General features: G+C 31.6%; 1 protein-coding gene across 1 annotated transcript; it reads left to right on the top strand.

Annotated features, from left to right (window-relative positions):
- The first annotated feature begins 1,532 nt into the window (after positions 1-1,532).
- Positions 1,533-21,950, top strand: LOC137924118 (retinaldehyde-binding protein 1-like). Its single transcript, XM_068767450.1, has 5 exons — positions 1,533-1,752; positions 14,865-14,982; positions 18,185-18,376; positions 20,138-20,390; positions 20,488-21,950. Exons 2-5 carry the CDS (start codon positions 14,891-14,893, stop codon positions 20,845-20,847), a joined length of 897 nt encoding a protein of 298 aa, XP_068623551.1. The 5' UTR covers positions 1,533-1,752; positions 14,865-14,890; the 3' UTR covers positions 20,848-21,950.
- The last annotated feature ends 383 nt before the right edge of the window (positions 21,951-22,333 follow it).

Below are 22,333 nucleotides of genomic sequence, written 5' to 3'. Positions count from 1 at the left end.
ATTATTTTCACACTTAGTTTCTTTAACCTGTACTTCTTAGAACATTTAATTATTATAATCCATCGTATGTTGAAAAAAGAATATATGAATTTAAATTTGAATTATTTTTAACTTTTTTACTAGTCTGATACACAAGTATTAATTTTTATTTGTTTTTTTTTGTTCTGTAAATAGAGGAAGGAACATTAAACAAGAATTTCCAGTTCGTTTCAAAATCCTTAAAATTTATTATTTATTACATTGTTATGGCTAAAGCATGTCACTTATCACAGGATGCCCGACCTTTTACTTCGCCCATTATATATATTTTAATAAATTACGATAACAATGGTAATTAAATTTAAATTATTGATCATTTATGTTTATGATACACTCTGTAAGGATGACACAGTAACCTCTATAGCAAACGTTTTTTTTAATGTTAAACTGTATAATTAAAAATATATATATTTGTGACAATAATATCCATGTTACAAATAATGATGATCTAAATAATTTATAGACATAAAAGGTGTGTATATTTTTCATTTTGTCAGCAGTTGTATTTCTGGATTTTAAAAAGAGAGGAGAAAAATATGATTCTTTGCAATTGTGTAAGGAAGTAATGTAATCTTTGCTTAATTAAAGATACCAATCGTGGAATTCTACTCGGCTGGGATGTGTTTGGATAACTACGTTACGTTTTCCTCATTTAATATCTCTCAGTGCCTAAAAACGACGGTCTACGACCAATGTGTGATACTAGTGCTGACTTACGGCAATGAAACGTGGTGTTTGACTTTAGAGGTCATTATGAAGCTCACAGCCACTCAACGAGCCATGGAGAGATCTATGCTAGGGATTTGTTTTTTTTTTTTAATTCTGAATTTATCGTATCAGTACTGAGGAGATCTATAGACGAATGCTGAAATGACGATGATTATGAATTAGAAAAAATAATTAAATTAGAAAAATATGTAGTTGAAATAACGATAAGATTATATTTCTACTGAATACGTTGTACTATTATCTATTAATTTATAATACTTTGGCCCGAGCCAAGGCTCCCGAAGGATTCCTCTAGACTTATCGCTGCAAAGAGATCGAAGATGAGCGCCTTTGCATTATCATAGACTACACTCAATATTTAGAAAGTGACAGGGTTAGCTATACTAAGTGAAAACTTTTCTGTTACACGTTACATTACCTTTAGTTGAAAAAGCCTTGTGTGACGAACTGAACTAACCAAGCAATGGTGATGGGCGTTATAAATTGTCATTTTCGAATTCACTCGGAAAAAAATAAATTAGTTAACAGATACACAAATCGATGTCATTTGTATTAAGTATTAAGTTAAGGGGATACTTAAGTATTTATTTTAGTACGCGATGAGTCAAGGCTAATGGCTAATAAGATAAAAGATTATGGGCGAATGAAAGAGGCATTAATATCGAAGACTGCAATTAATTTTATCACACTTACATCACTTCACTTTTCTATGCGCTTAACAGGTAGATGCTTGATTAGTATTGGTTCCGCAGTTGTGACCAACAGTCCGGTCCACTTCTTGGATCCGATGAATTCGTATTTAGAAAGTGTAGTTTTTTTAATTCCGGCTTAAAGTTGTACAAGGTTGCGATTCATTCAGTCGGGCTCTGTGTGTCAGTGAGTGTGGACGTGCTAAGCTCGCTCATCGCGCGTGGAAGGCCACTTTTCACGTTACTATTGTGTGCTATTTAGTCCGCGAAAGGGGTTAAGGGGATTTTCGTTCACGTGAGTCCATATTTAATACCGCATACAAATGTTATAATTAATAAACGCATAATTAAAATTTTCAATGCATTTATTACTTTACCGGAAAAATATAAGAAAATCACCGTTAGGTTATGTCATGTGCGAAAGACATAAATCACGTTAGGCTTATGCAAAATCAATCCTATTATTTATCTAAATAACTTCATAGTCTATATATTATAAATAAATGGAAACTAACATATCTCTAATAACAAAAAATCTTCCAAATTAAATAGTATAACTATATATTTGATATTGATATAAGCTATCTTAAGATCTATTATTTCTATTCTACAGGTTGTTACGAAAATAGTTTCGGTTCATAATTTCAACAATAAATCAGATCAGCAACAGTTAAGTTTGAATTGAGTTTTCAAAGTTAACTATTGAATATATCGTACAACAGTTAACTTTGAAACCTTATTAAGTTGAGCCTAAATAAAACAAAAATAATAATGTTAACACAAATATAAAAATATCTTTCGAAAAAGTAAACATTTTAATTTTATTTAAATGATTTTTTTCAAAAATTTCTTTCTTTTAATAAAGATTTAAAACTGTTAATACTGGCCCTAAAACATAGATCTGTGGTTCTCGCTTTTCGATATTGATAACAATAGTTAAACAATAGTTAAAAACGATGTATAAAACAAAGTTTTTATTCCTGAAAATCGAATTGAAATGCCGAAATAATTATTTGGTTAAATTACGACATAAGCATAAAATTCGAATATATGTCAACTAGACAATAAGCATTTGTTCTGATTGTTACAATGAGAACATTACAAATAGATGTATGTATGTGTAATTGAGACACAAGTTTTATTTCTAATGAAAAGTAATAGGACCCCTGAAGTTAAGAAATGTATAAATATATAAATAATCTTTTGAATTTTTTGACGTTAGTGTAGTTTACAATCATCGACATTTTTAACCACTGCTCTACAAATGGCTCTGTTGTACCTTCGCCGATACTATGAAGAAAGCATTATCATTTACATTATTACACCCCTAGATATATAGTATATTTGGGATAGGAGAGTATGTACGACATATAGTAAGCGTAGACATGTATAGGAAGAGTCTTTTGTCCAGTAGTGAACATAAGACTCCAAATAGGAATAAAGGAAAGCTTGTCTTTCGCATGTCGCCGTACAACAATCAATTTTATGTATTTCGCATATTTGATTATCGCATGAGTTTTTAAACAAAAACCGGAATAAACTTGTTTCTATTTGTTACATAATAATATTAGCCGATGCGCTTGTGTTTGAACTAATTGTTTACTTAACCAAAGCTCGATGCGTGTGGAGTATAAATGACGAATTATATTTTTTTGCATCAAACATTTCCTTGTTCAGAGAATATTACGATTAGGCAATCTATTTCCTTATTCAATTTCTATATGAAAGTTATTATATTTAACGCGTTATATAAAGTAATGAAACATAACAAATTATAATTGTTCTCGAAAGTACCCAAAAAAAAATTCGTACAAATTTTAATTGTAAATAAAATAAGTCAAGGCCTGACTGATTCGACCTGAAAACAATTGAAGTCTGACTTTTGTATGTTAATTTTTTTCACGATGTTTATGTATAACATATTGTATTTTACATTATGTACTATTATTTTCGTATTCGATGATTTCTTACCGAACATATTTTGAACAAACACTCATATTTACCTATGTATATTAAATTTGTTTTACCTGTTCTGATATAATTCAAATACATCCTATGTATATACGTTGTATGGTTATAATGGTGAAGAAGTTATAGATTTTAAATGTATTGTTAGATTCCTTTCCGTCGAGCAGTGGTAACCCGGTGGTAGAGGACTGAGACTTGCGATCATAAGTCGCTGGTTCGATTCCCGGGATACCAACATTCAGTTTCCAGAGAATGGTTAGCAGCGTCCTCTGCGTATATAGTAATATCGCAGTGCAATCGTCAGCCCGCTTGCCAAGCGGGGGGTTTATGGTATACTCTTCATAGATATCTTTGGGGGGATATACCTATGCCTTCCGCTGGGCGTGTGTCTATGGGCTGGAACAAAGACCTTTAAGAGAATCTCATTAAACTGTTTATTTGTTATATATTTTTCCTTAAATAAAAAGAAAACAATAAAGATTTAATACCCTCCGCAATGAACAAGTAAATAAACATTTTAAATTTAAAATTTAAAATTTTCTAAAGCAGTAGTACCGAAATCGTGTATGACTTTTTATTTCGAAATTGCCAATGTCAATGTTATATAATGAAATACCCAAGAAGAAATTGCCCGAGCGAGCACAGCCATAACGGTGTGGTTAGCGGCCGTTACGTGTCGTCTTACGTGACGAGCCGCGGTCACGCCGCTTGAGCCGCGAACAGTGTCTCTTATAAACCAACAATTTATAAGAAAGTTTAAATACCTATTTAATTACCTTAAACAATCAAAAATCACTCACTAAATTTAAAGTAAGAATTAAAAGTTTCGACAATAAAATAAAAAATTTTTTGCAGCTCATAGTTTTTGCAAAGAACTGTCCACCATCGTGAATATAAAATAGCCTTCTCACATTTTACAGTTGGAAAGAGATATTTTCCCAATAGCCTTCACGGATTATGTCAGGGGTAGTTAAATACCTCGATAGAGCGAGCTATCGATCAAAATTTTCATTGTTTTTCCAGCCGCAAAATACCTAATTTAAAAGTATGTAAAAGTGTTCCAGAAATTATATTTAATGAAAACATAAATAAAAGTACAAAACATGTAAATTGAATTTAAAAATTACAATAGTTTAAAAGATATTTTGTAATATTTATGGATCAATAATATTAAAAAAATGGAACTTGGGTACATTTATAATGAGCCACCTATTGGTTTAGGAAATAATCCATCACGACCCACCCTGGACCATTAGCTCATCTTCGTGCGATGAAAATGATGTCCCTTTGATATAGTTTATGATTTTAGAAAACATGAGGAATAAAATGTGAAATCCAGGCTATAATTTATTATACCTGGTGATTCCGGCAGGGTTGCCACATTATCGCTTTTCTTATCCGTTATATTCAAGGATTATTATCGAGCAGGATTCTCAAAGTTTTTAATTGTACACTAAAGTATTTACCACGCTTACTCTATTGCAATAAAATTAATCGTTTCCAGTATTTTATTTCAAAATTGACGCAATTTGTGTACATTGATGACTTTAGACCTAAAATAATTGACATTATTTAACAAGGTAATATCGACTCTTTTAAAAGTTTTACCGGTATGGCGTATCCAGTTAAAAATAATCTTCTTTGTGCAAAAGCAGTGTGGAATATCATGAAACAATGAATTACTTAAATAAATAAGTAGCAAGCGATTCGTATATAATTTTTTTTCCCCAAAACCACGTTAAGTAAATAACTTTCTTTTCTATTGCAAGCTATGAGAGAACTTTTTACAAATGACTTGATACAATATCTGTTCATAAAATTATTCGCGCATTTGATAAATATAAACACACACTAATAATCTTGACCAATATATATATATATATATTGGTATATATACAGAGAGAGAGAGAGCGAGAGACTATATATATGTAAATATATGTATAGAGACTATATATAAATATATATATATATATATATATATATAGAAAAATAAAAGAGTTTTCAAAATTCGAATAACTACATATTAAAATAAATTACGACTCAGTACGTGTCCCTGCAGACATCATACTGCCTTAAGTCATTAGTCTGTCGCATTACAATTGAAAAAAATTAATTAATTTCACGGTGTTAATTTTACTATCTCCGATTCGTTTGGAAACAGGTGTGAAAGCTGTAAATCCTCTTACTGACAAATGAGCTATACATTCACCTCTATGAAGCTTTTACTCTGAGTATATGTACTGTGTATGTAGATATTAATTATATTATATTATTAATATATTATTACATTCACCAATACTTTTTGTTTTAACACTTATAAATTAAAAAAAAATTAAAATTTAACCGACTTCATAGAATAAAAAAGTATGTGTATATTAAATGAGATTTTTCTCGTGATGCCTTACGTTATGTGTTAGTTTGTACGAGTATGAGTCACTCGATGTTTTATGCAATACCGCTGACGTGTGAAACGGGATTGAGATCATCCGTATACATTGACAAGTGTGCAACATTGCAATCGCCAATGACCGAAATAATTAATTATGTATACTCCTTCAGAACTGTAGAAGCCGACTGATGGCGAATCATTCTTAGACTGTTATGTATACCTTTGAGAAGAAAGTTGACAAACGATTATATGAATACGTGATTTTTAACTTTAATTAAGTCACTTTCATTTGAGAGATTTCTACTTTTAAAAAATATATATATAAAAGTGACTTAATTAAAGTTAAAAATATATATATATTTATGTAAAATACAAAAAAATCAAATCTACATGTGTTTATAGAGTTTTACTCGTATATCTCTAATCACACTTTGTACATTAATTATATAGCATTGTCACTGCTAACAAACAAGTTTCCAGAGGATGGGCAGCAGCGTCCTCTGCGTACTATAACACGACACAACCATAATATTACGATCGTCAATCCACCTGTCAAGCATGGCGATTATGGTATATCCCCCCATAGATATCTTTGGTCTCATTGGGCGTCTATTGGCTGTAACGACGACGACAGAGTCAATAAAATATTAATGTAAAATCTACTATAAATAAATGAACTATTAATATAAAACATTTTCAGATTATTTTTTAGATTTTTAAAAATAACTTAGAATGGATTTAATAAATATTAATTAAACAACAATGAAATGATCTTTTAATGTCACGCAACTATGCCTAATATTATATAAAGCAGTTGTTAAAAACTAATATTCCAGGATATTTACGCAGGCCTTCTTTTATAATCTCTTCGAGCAAGTTCTGCATTAAACTTCAAATATCAGGTCATCATTACAAAGTGTAGGTAGCTTATTTATCCAGTGCATTTGTTCAATATTAACACCAATTAACCTTAACCCACTGACTTCATGTTAGTAATTGACATTAGATACTGCTTACGTATGAACAACTCTTATAATTACATAATTTTATAGGAATGTTTACTGCTAAGTTTCGTTTTGCTATAGATTTCCATGTTTTTCTTTTAAAGGGCTATATCTATGTGTATGTATCTAATAAATTTGTTAACGTACATTTGCTTTTTCTGAGGTTAAATAGACAAATATTAGTGGCGAAAAATTTGGCTTCGAAGTTACTAAATTATGATATCTTATCAAAAAAGGATACATCTTTTTAAAGTAAACAATCTTTACTTCATAGACGTGGTAATGATCAATATCGATCATTGCTTTTAACCTCAAACTTTTAAGGTTATCAAAAATTTTAAAAATGTATTATCAATAAAAAAAAAGTGTTTTATTGATATGACAGACTTTTAAACAGTTACTGATATTAATGACAAAGAAAAGAATAGAATATTGGTTTCTATCACATCGATCTTTAGCAGTCCAATGTAGGTTAAGCTTTTTATATAAAAACACGCCGCTTAGCTGCATTATACACAATTTCTTATATACTGTACTATTATAACGAATTAATTTATCCTATATGTTACATAGATTCTTAATGCATATAGATAGACGACAGCTGTAATCTGAAACAAAGCGTTCATCTTATGAGGCTTGTTCAATTGAAAAGGGCAGTAAATTTGTTGTCCTCTCTTCTTAACGAACTACACTGTAACAATGTATCGTGTGGTATCATGTTTGACACAGACATTAATGGCGCCAGACAAAACAAAGATGACATTACTTAAGATACATTATTTAATAAAGCGACATTGGCTATACCGAAAGGTTTTCTCGTCTTGGTCAAGTAATACACCGAAGTAGCGCGAAACAATCTATTTGTACACCAAAGCGTTTATGTTTAAAAAAAGCGATAATCTTATGATGTTTGTTGGATTGTTATGTTAGTGTCTTCTGTTCTTATTGAACTACATTTAATTGTACAACATAAGGCACAATGGTGTCAACGTAATTTGAACTATATCTTTAGTTTCTTCCGTCTTATGTTTTGACACATACTGTATTAAATAAACTGTGCCAAGTTTATTTTTTTTGTAATAGTCGTATACACTCGGAGATATAGTGTAAACTGCGTACAATTTTACAACAGTCAACTCAGGTGGTCCGCTTTAAAGGAAGACAGAACAACTGTCTTATTTGACATGCGACTCGTCTTCAAGAACGCAGCCACAACAGACCTTGTCTTGAGTAACGTCGCCGCAACAAGACATCGCGTAGATAAACGTCGCCACAAAGTGCTATTCATACGCCGCTCGACTATTGGAACTACGATATTATACCTGTTGGTGTATTAATAGCTATGCAATTTTCTCAATTAAAGAAGCGACCGCTATGTCGCGGCGTCGTTTCGATGAAGCTGTGCAAATACTAAACAACTAACAGCACTTACACCAAGACATCAATACAAGCATTCTGTATGGAACTGCCACGTAATTTACTTCACATAACAGTATTTTATTTAGAACAAAGAAGTTCTACCACTAAAGAATTTAGAATATATCATGATAAATAGGGGTGGAAATCGACGCATTTAAATATTTTTCTTTCTTTAAGAAAGTGTTTAGGTGTTTTTGTTACATCCGGGTTTAAAATATACATTTTCGACGGAAATAAAACTTTTCCATATTTTTCAAAGCAATTCGTGCACGCAATAAGCTCGTTTATCGTTGGGGTGACTATTATAATTGGTTATTGTAGAACGATAGGCAAAAATATTGTCAAGTACCGTGCATATTTTTTAAATTTTATGTTTCTGTTCATTTCATGAAAAAATAAAATAATGAAATCGAATCAGCTAATGTTTTATTTCATCATAAACTTTTAAGAATTAACAATATCATGTTCATTACGATATTTAGTAATGAGATTGTGGTTTTTTAATAGTCCGTGGATATTTCCCGGCCGTGATTGTACTGTTTTATCAATCACTGACCTGTAAGGTTGCATTGTTCCCCAGCTTCGTCTAGTAATTAGTAGGATTGTTTCATTTCATGTTTTTAAATAATCGAAAAAAATATAAGACGAGCAGGATAAAGCGTTCATCGTTCGTTACAAAACACCACTTTTGCACTGATCATTTTATTATTTAAGGTGGTGCTTTTTATAAATCTAGGTATTTCTCTACACTACGTTTCCTGGATAAAGTTGTAGAAAAAGTACACAAATTAAGTTATTGCTAATTGCATAACTAACTAGAAAAATTATCTATAATGCGGAGAGAACACAACAATATTATAGTTCGAGGGAAAATGATTCGGGTTCATATTTCCAGTGTTACTCTACAGCGAAGAAAGGTGGACAGCAAAGTAAGAACGCGCTTTAATGCCTTGGTCATGTGGCGATGGAATACAGAAGAGTTACCAACAACCAAAGATAACATTTTTACATGTTTTACATAACAATAGACAAATATAAATGTGTTCCTAATTTAGGCTTATGTAGACATAGTCATAATTATGGCATTAATTAAAAGTTAATATGTAAATGAAAGAATAATAAAAGGGGTCTAAATTTATTTTATTCTTTATTTGGCGTCGTTCTAAAGTTTCCATTCTCTTAAAGCTTACCAAAGTTTCTCGGCAATCGTTCACTCTCAAGTTTTAGAATACTGTGCGAAACTGCGCCATGTTATGCGGAAGAAAGATGACAGTTGTTGTTTAAGAGATTTGTTGTCCAAGGTACAGTGATTGGCTCACAATCCAGTGGTCGACCAGCTATGCAATTAATGGATGAGGTGAGGCAATCATCACTGATTGCGTGCGAAGTGCCTAAGAGAGAGAAAGACAGCAGACCGTTAGAAAGGCAGCCCTACTTATTATCACGACAAAGATGTTACGCGCTCTATCTCATGTCATTTTACTCTATAACTTTTTATGTTTTCGGACTATGATTAAAACATACAAAGACATCGTAAAAAAATGTAATGACAATAAAATGAAAACTGAACGATTACTGTTATTATCATTAGAAACTTAAAAACTAATGTTGTCACAAATATTTTTTTGGATTAATTTAAGAATATTGTTACTTACGGCATCCTTAAAAGAACATACAGTAAGGTTTCTGCGCTGTGGCTGCTATAGAGAATCCAGCAATATTAAAATATGCTCCAGAATGACGTAAAGGAGGAAACGATTTGATCCAAAATATAACCTGATCGTTACATTATAAATAATCTTGTTACATTTTCATTTTCTCGTAAAACAATATTGATATTTTTACATTTTAGATACTTGTAATTTATATGATGTAATATTAATGTTTAATTAATTAAAATCAATTTTCTAATTTATAATCATCGTACTTTCATGAAAGTAAAATATTAGGGTAATTGACGAAAGAAAAACTGCAATCGAATAAATTTTATGCATAATTTTTAAATATTTTAATAGTACATACAGGTTGAGTATTGGGAAACGCTAATGGTAATAAGTTGGTATTTTTTATCGGTTTATTTGCAATGAAATAAACAAACATGTAATTAATGCGAATGAATATATTTCTAGAGGTTAGTTATAGTATATTGCAGGCCAGCAAATAGTTATTCAAATAGTATTCTGCATTTACACGATGAATTATTTTGCTATTATCTTAGAGGATACATCCGGATAGCTGTGCTCTTCCAGTCGACGAAGTCTTACTTTCTCGTCTATAGAAAGCGTTGGCCGTACTGTCGGCCTCGGTTATAAAGGGGAAATTTGACATGATTTACTTTTTAATGTTTTGCTTTGCGAAATACATGCAATATGCAATTAAGATTTTTATTGTGATAAGTAATCTTAGGCATTTATTTTACAACGTAGAACACTGTTTCATCATCATCACCGTTTCAGGCATAAGTCGCCATTGCTGCCTTCTACATAGATTTTTTTTTCTACATTGATTCCCATATAATCAGTCGGAAGCGGCCAACATCCAGTAGCTTTTGACCACCTTAAACTAAACCAAAATAGTCGCCAGTCTACACTAGATTTTTAAGTAATGTGACCTTAACATTGCTATATAGCGCGCAGAACGTAATTTCAAAATTTATTACAATTATTTAGAAAAAAAGATCATGAGCTGCAAAGGACTAGTATGATTGAACCTAACTGAAAAACTGCCAGTGATTTTTTGGCTGCAGTAATTCTGTGAAGTAATTTAATTAAAATCAAGTACCGAAATTTTTTGTCCGTTCCACCGTTATTTTACAAGTTTCTTGACCTCTCTTACTTTAAGAGCGCTTGTGTTGCGATTGAGATTATGTATTAACGTAGGCAAAGTAAATTTTGACTCAAAACAATAGGGCAAAGGTATTGTGTTACAATTAAATGTGTTGTGTTATGTGTTACACAGGTGAGGGTTAGAGATCACCCGTGCACGTGTTCGTTCTTTCTTCATAGCTAGGAAAATGCAAGCCTGATGTGATAGACGTGTATATTACACATATAGAGACTGTTTACAATCGTGTATTACTTACGATTTTGAACCAAACACAAAGACAGTTACTATCTAGCAGGTACCGTCCATCAGTCAGTCGAGTTAAAATTCGAACGCGCAAATATAACTTAATTCTAAAAAGTATTAGGGCTATTATTAACCCCGTGCTATCACGGGGTGTGATAAGAACACTACATATACATATGCTACATATATTACACACTGCTCGGGGTTCTTCTGGGTTCACTGCAAAGAGCATAATTTTCGTCGGGAAAAAAATATATTCGTTGTATTTATAACTAGAGTCATCGTATCTTTAAGAGAAAATTTAAAAGAATTAAATTTACTGTCTTTTGTCGATAGGTGAATAAGTATGTATTGTATGTTTATATGTTAACGTTACCTATTTTCCCAAGAAATTTGACATTCACAATTTGAAGCAAAATGAAATTTTATTATTCCTAAGACACGATTTCATTGGATTTATTAAGTTTTATAATATTTAATTTAGATTTGAATAAAAGTCAAATCATATCTGTAGCCATAGGTTACTACACTGTAAATAGCTCTATAGCAATGTGTTCGCCTTCAAGCTATTTTAATGTTAATTACAAACGTAATGTTATCTACTTTTAAAAAAGTATATAGTTCCGCTAAGTTTCTTTCGCCTATTATTCTTAGAACTGAGGCATTTATTATACAAATAGATGGTAGACTCCTCTTGACGTCAAAAAGTGATGTTATCTATCTTTTTTGTAAATATAATTTTCGAATGTGAATTTCAATAATCTATTCTTTACTATCCAGATAAATTAGATTCAGGAATGTTCTTACATCCTGCTATACACAACTATTCAAAAATGTTACTAAATTACTTTTACTTTAAGGCGATTTAATGAGCCACTGCGGTGTTATTTTTGCCAATAAACTGTGTTCGAAATATAGTGTCCTATCCGTCAAAATCATGGAGTTACTGACACGTCAACGTCTAAGTGCGAAGGCGGCGAAAGCAAATATTATACGAAAAAGCTTGAAGTGTTTTGTCGTTTGAAAAAAAAATCATGGCTCTGTGTGTGGTTCTGAGTTCGTTGTCATCTCTTCTCAGATCAAGGCACGTGTGAAACCCTCGTAGCTCGAAGTTGAAGGAAACCAAAGGGGATCGCAATCTGATTTTAGTTTCTACCAAATTGAGTTGTACTGGCATTTTTTGATGCTGTACAGAAGTGGTCGTTCAGAGCTGGTTCTAGATGTTTTTAGAGGGCTTAGAGAGCCCCCGACAAGATATTAGGAGACTTTTAACACAAGAATATATAAGTTTACTGGAAATTAAAAAAAATATAGAAAGGTTAAAAATAATTATGTAAAAAAATATTGCATCGGCGCCGTTCAAAAGCACTGTATGGATAATGATATGAATAAATAAATAAGCGTATAGATTGAATGGAGACGTTAAATAAATAAGCAATAGAATATTCAATGGTTATTACAAGTGTCTTTGATACAAAAGACTAGACTGTGTTTGAACGATATATTTAAACATGTCGTTGTTGGACATGGTTTTACATAATCATCAGTTGAAGCTGATGATTTGCACGACCCGTTGCTATAAATATTAATAGGCTGTAGCAGCGTATCGTTATTTTGGTTAATTAGCAAGTGATTATCGAAGGAAAGTGTTCCGTGAGTTACGTTAACAAAGCAAACATGCGTCGCGCTCCGCTGGGTATCGAGTTACATTGTGCCTGTAGTTGGACTTACGTGCAATATGAGTTTTTTGCTGGCACGCTATTATTTATTATTTATTTCTGTAGCACGAACTGTAAACCAGCTCGTTTATTACCACAGATAATTAATTTTCGATCTTAGAATTTGGTTTCGGAAACTTTAAATGATCGGTATGAGGAGATGCTCTCGTATAAAAATATTTCTAACTAAAAAGAAAATTAAAAAAATATTAACAAGTCGCTGCCTTTAAATTATCTCTAAATGAAGTGTTAGAATTTATTGCTTAAAAAATGAAGAATTATTATCTATATTTCTTTTCACACATTAAAACATTTTGAATAATCGTCGTCTCAGCCCATAGACGCCCTCTACAAAGCATAGGCTTCCCCCCAAGGACATCTATGGGGGACATTAGATAATCGCCTCGCATGCCAGGCGGGTTAGCGATACCAGTGTGGTACGCAGATTACACAGCTGCCCAACCCCTGGAAAGCAGTCTGTGAGCTGTGACAGTCCTAATAATTAATGTGCGAAGTGTGAATTATTTAAGATTTTATTCCGAGAATTGAACGTGCTACTTACGATCGCAAGTCTCAGATCTCGTGAAAAACTTTTTACATTATCTACATAACGTAGTGTCAGTATGAGTGGTACAAAATTGTATTAATAAATTTCAGTTTCGACATTTTGTATAAAAGATCGCTATGTACTTTATTAAAAAATATTTACACGTACCAATTTCTGAAGTATATAATTGATTATCATAAAATTGATCAGTTGTTTATATAAGTTTTATTATGTTAATTTCATTTTATTAACAATTTATTTGCAGTGGTAGCGCAGCGTTATGAGTCTGATTATACAATCTTATCTTATAATCTTATACTATATATACACTTATACACATTGTGCATTAGCTATATAGGATTGTCAATGTCCATAAACAATTTTACCGAGGATTGGCAGTAGAGGTAAATATATTTATCCATAGATATCTTTGAGGAAAGCGTATGTTTTGCTGTGGGCTTCTATGAGCTGAAACGAACATAATAATTAACAGACGATTTTTTTAATTATATTTACAAAAGTTCTTTAAAAAATGAAATAAAACAATCATTTGACAAATTTTTGTCGGCATTTCTCTTTTTATTAATAGTTATGCATAAACTTAAAGGTCGCTACATGAATACATTAGACTTCATGATTATTGTAAGTTGCGTATGCTAAAATCGTTAATTATTCGTAAAGTTGATTGTTTGATACTATATAATATTGAATAAAGGGTTAATTGTATCTTTTTTCCCTGATTTATATAAAATGTTTCTTTTGTGGGGTTTTGTCATGGGTGCAATAAAGGCGGCTGTGTTATTGTGTTTTGATATTAAAATAGTTGTAATCTAAAGAAGTCTCAATGTGTTAAAGTGATATTTTTCCGTCGTCCACTGGTGGACATAAGCCCCCGTTATAGATTTCTGATAGAACCAGTAGGAAGCGGATATTAATTCATCTACGGATCTTATCTTTCCTGATGCAATCTTGTAAATCCGTCTCCATGGTCTGTTGAATGACTAAGTTTGCCAATGAGACCCGATGTAAGATACCATGTTTCTGAGCTATGAGTTTGATTGTAGACCTTCGTCTTTAGTTACAGAAAGATATTGAAAGGGTAAAGTTTTGTTAGTTTCCCAAATGCTGAGATATGCGTGATGATATATACATAGCCTATGTCTTATAGGGTTGAGCGTAAGCAGGGAAAAATTTATAATTCAAAATCTTAGGTATTGTGTGTATCCTAATTTTGTGTTATAAATGAAAAATTGTCTGTATTATAAATTTAATATTAACTTTATATTGTTACAGATATTTTGAAGCGCTGGGGCGCGAAAATGGCGGCGACAAAATACTCGCATCCTTTCCTTAACGGCCTAAAACCTGCATTGGATGGGTATGAAGAAGAAATACAACAAGTTAGAGAGTGGTAAGTATGAATAATGCGCTGCGATAATAATACACATTTATAAAATCCTTTCTGAGGTTTTAACTTCTCCCAGTTGTAACGTTTTTCGAAGTAGTAGAGAGATTCGCTGTAGAAGTTCTGCCGATTATCTGGTAGTAACACTCTTCGAGTTCAAGTCCAAGCATAGTCCTTTCTTGAGTGTCCTTTTGCCCTCTGACTCCATGTACCGTAAACCTAAGCGAATTAAGGACTCAATGGCCTCCTAACACAGAGAAATCATTTATATAACAGCGAGAGTCGAGGCTTTTGATGACGGTAAACAGACGGTAAAAAGGTTTAAAACTTTTGTTTCTTGCGCTCTAAAATTAGGTGCAACGGACAAATTATCACCATTATTTACGCCGTGGGACGTACACTACTTTCCTCCCCCATAGGTTTCCAATAAAACCGCATAAGAGCGGGGAAAACTGGATATGACAGCGTTTTCCGACAACAAACAAAGTCATCCGTCTACTTTTTAGCTGCAATTCCCACGCTGCGCTTGTCGATCTTGGTCATCACTTCAAAACCTGAAGGCACAAGGTGCTGTATTATGCCACTAGTGCCTATATAATATATATAACTATATAACTTAGTATATATATATATATATTGATATATATATACTAAGTTATATATATATATATATATATAGGACTCGTATCGAATCGAAGTCGTATATATATATATCATGTCGTAAGTTTCTTATAAGCACAATTTAGTTTATAATGCGGTAGCAATATATTTTAATACAGGTTTCTTCATTGTTTTATTTAAATAATTAAAAATTTTAACTAAAACATGTTAACATGTTACATAGGTCATTACATTTAAATTTATGAATAATTTATCACCGTGTTCACAAACACGTAACAACAATTAAATTATGTACCTGCGTACATAATTATATAATTTACGTCACAATTACACGGTTTTATAGTCAACAATCTTATTCTAATTCAAGTTAACATCGCGTATTTGAATACGCTGCAAAATCCAAAGATATCTTCGTCACAAAACATGCTTATTCCGAAGATAATAATTAATATTTTATTTTACATCTAATAACTATACTTGCTAAATTACATATTTATTCTGAAAAACATATTCGCGAAAATGTTTTGACCTATTTTTATCGCTCAGAGACATTATTATATTACATCGATGAATCGAAATAGGATTATTAATATGACTGCATATTTCTTTGCAAAGTAAAAAAAGTTATTGAATAAAAATATGTGCTGGCCTTGAGATCTCATAACATGGATTGGTCGCACATGTGATGCGCTTCTGTAAATATAAAAAAATGTAGACTATATCATAATTTGGTTTATAATTTAAAAAAGTACTATATAATTGAAAATTGTTGATAAATTTTGATGCGCTAGTGTTGAGCGCTATTAAGAAAAACAACGAAATATTAATACGACAAGTAATTATCAGATAAAAACCGGAATGAAAAAAAAGTTTTTTCGTTTTAAGTGATAAAACCTGCGTTATTGATTAATGAGACAAAAATATTCTTCTTTCAATATGGCATCTGATGGTATATTATGGTATCTAAATACATAAATTATTTGTAATTTTGGTAATAGATTGTTAACTATGCCATGAACAAAAGAATGTTGCATGGAGACAGAACCATGCGTATAGTTTTTCCATCGGCATTTCGTCGCTGGTTCACTTTCTCCATTATTGAGCACGTTCGGGTTGCGGTCTTGGATATTACGTAATAATACACCGTCAGCAAAATGACGATTTTAGGAACAGGGCTGTCTGTTATTTATTGCCGTTATGTTTTTTTTAATAATTGCTATTTATGTGACAAAATAAACATTTATTTCACACACAATTATACACGAGTTTCTACTTGTGTGTTTAAAAACAAAATATAAAACAATAACAAAAAAAAAAAAACTAAAGTTTAAAGCCTGCACAAAACATAAACTAATAAAAAATTAAATCATATCAATCAATCATAATTGATAAACGATATTTTTGCAGTTTTTGTATATGTATTTATGTACAATAACAATTAAATAAATAATATATTAAACACTGACAATAGATAAATATAAAAAACGATAAATCTTAGTTATATATAGTTGTATGTCCCTATAATGTGACGTGGACATATGTCGAACAATAGATCTAGTAAGCTATGTTAATACATGTGACATGTACTAATATATTGGATAATAACTTAGAATTAAGTCCAAGGAACTTACGCATTTAAGATCTATAATTAAAACTTGTTAGAATAATTATTACATATAGATTTTACAGCTCCATCTAAGAATTGTATGAAGACTAAAATTTATACTGTAGATGGCCACGTTTGGCAGGCAGGTTAGCAATTGCAGTGTGGCATTATTTTACGCAAAAGGTGCTTCTGCGCATTGGAAACTTGTTTGTGTGCAATCCCATATAACTAATGCACGAAATATGAATTATATAAGGTTATATCTTGGGAATTGAACCCGCGACTTATAGTCGCAAGTCTCCGTTCTCTAATGCTATTGCTGTTATAAGGTTTACACAATTTATAACTCGCACGATAAGAAATTCGTGATAATTATGTTAATAAAATGCTAATAAATTTAGGCAAAATTACGACTTGACCTAGGCATCGATATTAATTCTATTGTTCAACTATACCGGTGGCCTCCAATCGTATAAGCACTTAAGTATAATGAAATCGTTTATACTTTATGAAATATAATTATAACGGCACCGCGTATTTCATGGGATATTGGGTTATCATCCATTAAATATATTTAATTAAGTAGGATAACAATGGATTTCATCTAGATTCGACTTAAACTCTTTGGCTGCGAAAAAGCAATATTCGGAAAAGAAAGCTTATGCTATATTTCATTAGAACTTTTAAAGAATTTGCTGATACAGATTTAAACGTTGTGCTGTGGTCGAATGGTGTTTTTGAAGTAAAATGTCGTGATTAAAAATTAAAGAAGTCATTTTGGATACCAGCTTCAAGTTTAGACCACGGGCTGGCAAGCATGGAAGGTCCACCCACAAGGTGGATAAACGGACGAAAACAACTAGCCCTATTGAAAACCTTTGGGAGAGGTCGGTGTACTTCTTATGGCTGAAATGGTGACGGTGAAACAAAACACAAGTTGTTATTAATCTTTTTATTTAATAAGTATATTCGTTTCCGCAGGATGAAGAGCCAACCCCATTTGCCGTACATCTCCGATGATTACGTGATATTGTTTCTTCATTCAAATTATTACAAAGTGAAAGAGACGAAAGATACAATTGAGTGCTACTTCACGCTTCGCAACAATTCACCAGACCTCTTTACTAATCGTGATCCACTGTTGCCTCGGAACAAGACTGTTTTGGATATCACGTAAGTTTTTTTTTTGTATTCTAAAGTTGTAGTATCTTTTCAACGCAATTCTGCGTAATTTTATTATGCGTAGTGCTGTTAATTCCATTCATTTGCTGTTAATTAATGCAGAAGATCTATAAAAAAAATGGTTTCAGAAATGATAAGTAGCCTAATGATAACATATTAAGAAAAGACTTTTCAAAATTCGGAATACTACATATTAAAATGAGTTATTGTTTACTAACTGTTCCTGCAGAAGCTATTGGCCAAAAATAAATTAAAGTACCATATTACAAAGACATCCCTTTATACAGGGGGATTGAAAATCGGCGTAAAATCTTAAGAACTTTTGTTGATAAAAGACCTATGCTATCACCGCTTTAAAACTTTTACACCCATAACCAATCCCATTGTATTTAAATGATCAGTACGATCACAGATTCGTCTGCGTTTGATAATAATTTTTTGACAGTTTCCATTATTTGTTCAGAGTGCGTCCAGTCGCACATACTATAAGAATTGTTTAGTAATATTTTGCAGTCATAATATCTACGTAAATTATTATATTATTTTGTTCACAGCCCTTAAAAACAATGTGAACTAGTGTTTAAAGATTTATATAGATTTAATTTACTATCCGGAATAATGCAACCATGAATGACCTATCGGTATACTATTTTTAATGTAATGTGAGTCGTATATCCGCCTTTTGGAACTTTGCCAAAGCTTCTGCAAATCCGGTCAATGGAAGTAAATATTTTATATTGTTACGTATTGACATATGAATCAATTACATAAACTATTATATACATATTTACGCTTCTGTACGGATCTATCACGATATTTATGGAAAAATAAAGCTTAGATAATTTAAATTTTGTAGGAATATTCCTTGCGGTGAGTAGAGGCAATCGAAGTAGGAAGTTTAAAAAGTGGTTTTAGTAAAAAAAAAACATTTTTTTTAAATTAAAGTTCTTGTAGGATAGGATGAATAGATTTTATGAATATACATCCACAAAAGGCAGTATGGGTCAAGCGGAGGTGGTAGAAGCAGTTAGAGGTGAAATAAACCACGACAACTACATAATAGAATTCTTTACTATAGTTTGCTTAATTTATCAATTAAGGCATCCATCTTAATCACCCGCAACCTTCTCTTTAATATTGTTTTTGTTTTATACACGAGTTACTATGGCTTCTAATAATACATCGTAAAGGCTAAACGCTATACGGTTTTAGTGATTACCGTTTCTTACAATTTTGAACAACTTTGAAAATTATGACGAATGTTTAAATTTGAGCTAAAGGAATAGCAAAAAAGCTAAAATAGAGACTTAAATTGTCTATTCATAATAATATTATGTAGGTTTCATCATTATTTCAGCAGTTGGACTTGCATTGCTGAACATACATTACTCAAGGCCTTCCCTTAGATTTCCGATAGGACTGGTTGCTAGAGGCCTGCATCCAACGTCTTTTCACGACCAAGGTCGTCTGTTTACCTAATGGAAGTTTGTTTTGCGCTACTGCCAATCTGTGGTCTCCCCTACAGGACCTTAAGGCTCTAACGGCATAGGTTCTGCGACTTACATATCTCCACTTCAACTGGCGGCTGGAGACGAAATAACTGATATATTACAAATAACGGGAATTTTCATAATACTTTACTTACTCTATCAGCAAAGTAAAACTTTAAAAAGTTTACAGGGATAGATCAATCCAATTGTTGTTTATCGTAGTAGAAGTTCAGAAAATAATAAATACCTTTTTTCGCTTCAGGCACATGGTGGCTTTTCCAAAGCAGACCGAAGAAGGTTACCACGTCCTTCTGTACCGGCTATCTGATTTAGACTACAGTAAGCTGAACTTTGCGGATGCGGTTCGTGTCTTCTGCATGTTCAACGACATTAAGCTCTCTGAAGATCGACTGTCGGAAGGTTACGTCGTGATCTTTGATATGAAGGGCTGCAACCTCGGACACCTTACAAGAGTCACATTGCCCGCATTGAGGGCTTTTATGCATTACATTCAAGTATGTTTAATTAGTAATCCATTCATCTGTGTAATATAATTTAATAATATTCTTTTTCAAAAATAATATATAATTTTTTGAAAATTTCCAATTTCAGAACGCACATCCTTGCCGTTTGAAGAAGATCCACGTAGTGCATACGGTGTCCTTTATCAACCAAGTTATGTGTCTTGTTAAGCCCCTAATCCATTCCAATCTATTAAATCTTCTCAACTTCTCTTCCGAGGGACCAGACTCGGTGGTGGATAAAGATCTTTTGCCAGAAGACTATGGCGGCCCAGCCCCACCCATAAAACAATTACATGAAGAACAAAGAAAAAACATGGAGGAAAACTACAGGGAATGGTTGATAGAGTCGGAGATATTTAAAGTAGACGAGAAAAAGAGAATTAAAAAACCCAGCAAGGGAATGTTTGCGAGCTTTACTAGCAGTTTTAAAAGTCTCGACATTGACTGATAAATAGTTCGTGGTTTTAAAATGCACAATGTGTATTGAATTTTCTAAGTGCAAATCTGAACATTTCAGCTTTCTGCTCGACGCACAAGTATATTTATTCTATATCTTTGTACATAGTGCATGTATTATATTATAGTTAGTAAAGGCGAGGTTGCCTCTAAATATTAAAAAAATAAATGTAAAATGTCTAATGTCTCTTGTGCAATAAAATGGTCCATCGACTTATAGTTATTTAATTTTATAAGGGATATGTCGTTATACGAATATAGATACTATTCTACATTGTTTTATAGACTTTTGTAAATTATCTTGTTATATAATTATAAAACAGTGATCGGAATAGTTAGAGCGATTTTTGGCAATGACTTAAAAAGTCTTATAAACGCTTTTTATTCCGATGTTTACTAAAACATATCATTAATAACTTAAGAGACATGTAGAGATAATTTATTTCCTTCATGTGAGGGCTATGGAAACATTGACTTTGACTTACCGGAATTTTGTTTTTAAATCCTTGAGGCATGTTCATATTAACATATACTTTTGTAACTTTTTTTAGAATTCGATGCACATATTCAAATTTCTGTTTATTAAACATTACATTTTTAAGTCAGGTTATATTTTTATTGTAATAAAATAGAGGCTTTTTAATTTTCGTTGTCGAGTCAATTCTACTGTATAAAATTAAGCGGAAAAGATTTGTGATCTATTCTGATTTGGAATGCTTGATTCAATTACGTTACAGTCTATCATTTTATACTACATTAATAAAAATATTAGGTAAGATATTTTAACTCGATGCTAAAACCAAATCTGAAACACTGAGTGAAAAGAAATGTTTTTCTCAACTTAATGTAATAAAAGGGCGTTATAATATTTTAGTTGCAATAGTGTCGTAACGAGGCTAGTGTATATCACTACTTATGTCGTTCAATTATAAAATTAATTTGGTTCTATTTACTGCTTCATAAATTTTAGATAAAAAATGTTTTCATTTAAATATAAAAAATAATTTAGTTACTCGTGCTTGAATTTTGATCAATAAAATAAAATGTTTCATAATTAAATAGTGATATTGATAGACAAAGCATAGGTAAATCTTCCTTATAACTACACCGTAATGATAGAAAAAAATAGTTTTCAATTTAAAAATGTACATTAATTATTGAAAATATTTATTGGTAAATTAAATTTTACTATTGTGTAGATAGTGTATTTTATACACGTGTAATATTTGTAAATCATGTATTATATTGAATAACTTTCGATTTCACCTATATATATATATATATTTTATAGTTTCTTGAAAATATTTATAACGTCTTATACATAATAAATATTTCCTTGTCTTTAAGAAAACATATCGAGGTCGATTCCTGGAAAACAATGTTATACCCATATCATTCAAAGTTTGTGCTTTCATTATAGTACATTGCCACTGCTCACAAACAAGTTTCCAGAAGCTGGGCAGCAGCGTCCTCTGCAT

Source organism: Battus philenor, unplaced genomic scaffold, assembly GCF_028537555.1.
Source record: "Battus philenor isolate CCGP_79_NKW_IND1 unplaced genomic scaffold, ilBatPhil1.0.hap1 SCAF_23, whole genome shotgun sequence".
Lineage (NCBI taxonomy): Eukaryota > Metazoa > Arthropoda > Insecta > Lepidoptera > Papilionidae > Battus > Battus philenor.
This window is presented reverse-complemented; position numbering and strand designations above follow the sequence as displayed.

Bases quoted from the DNA above. Each gene is read 5' to 3' on its own strand.
- LOC137924118 (XM_068767450.1), top strand. From the start codon at position 14,891: ATGGCGGCGACAAAATACTCGCATCCTTTCCTTAACGGCCTAAAACCT. The intron at 18,377-20,137 runs GTAAGTTTTTTT...TTTTCGCTTCAG, and splicing joins AAGACTGTTTTGGATATCAC to GCACATGGTGGCTTTTCCAA. The intron at 20,391-20,487 runs GTATGTTTAATT...TTCCAATTTCAG, and splicing joins CTTTTATGCATTACATTCAA to AACGCACATCCTTGCCGTTT.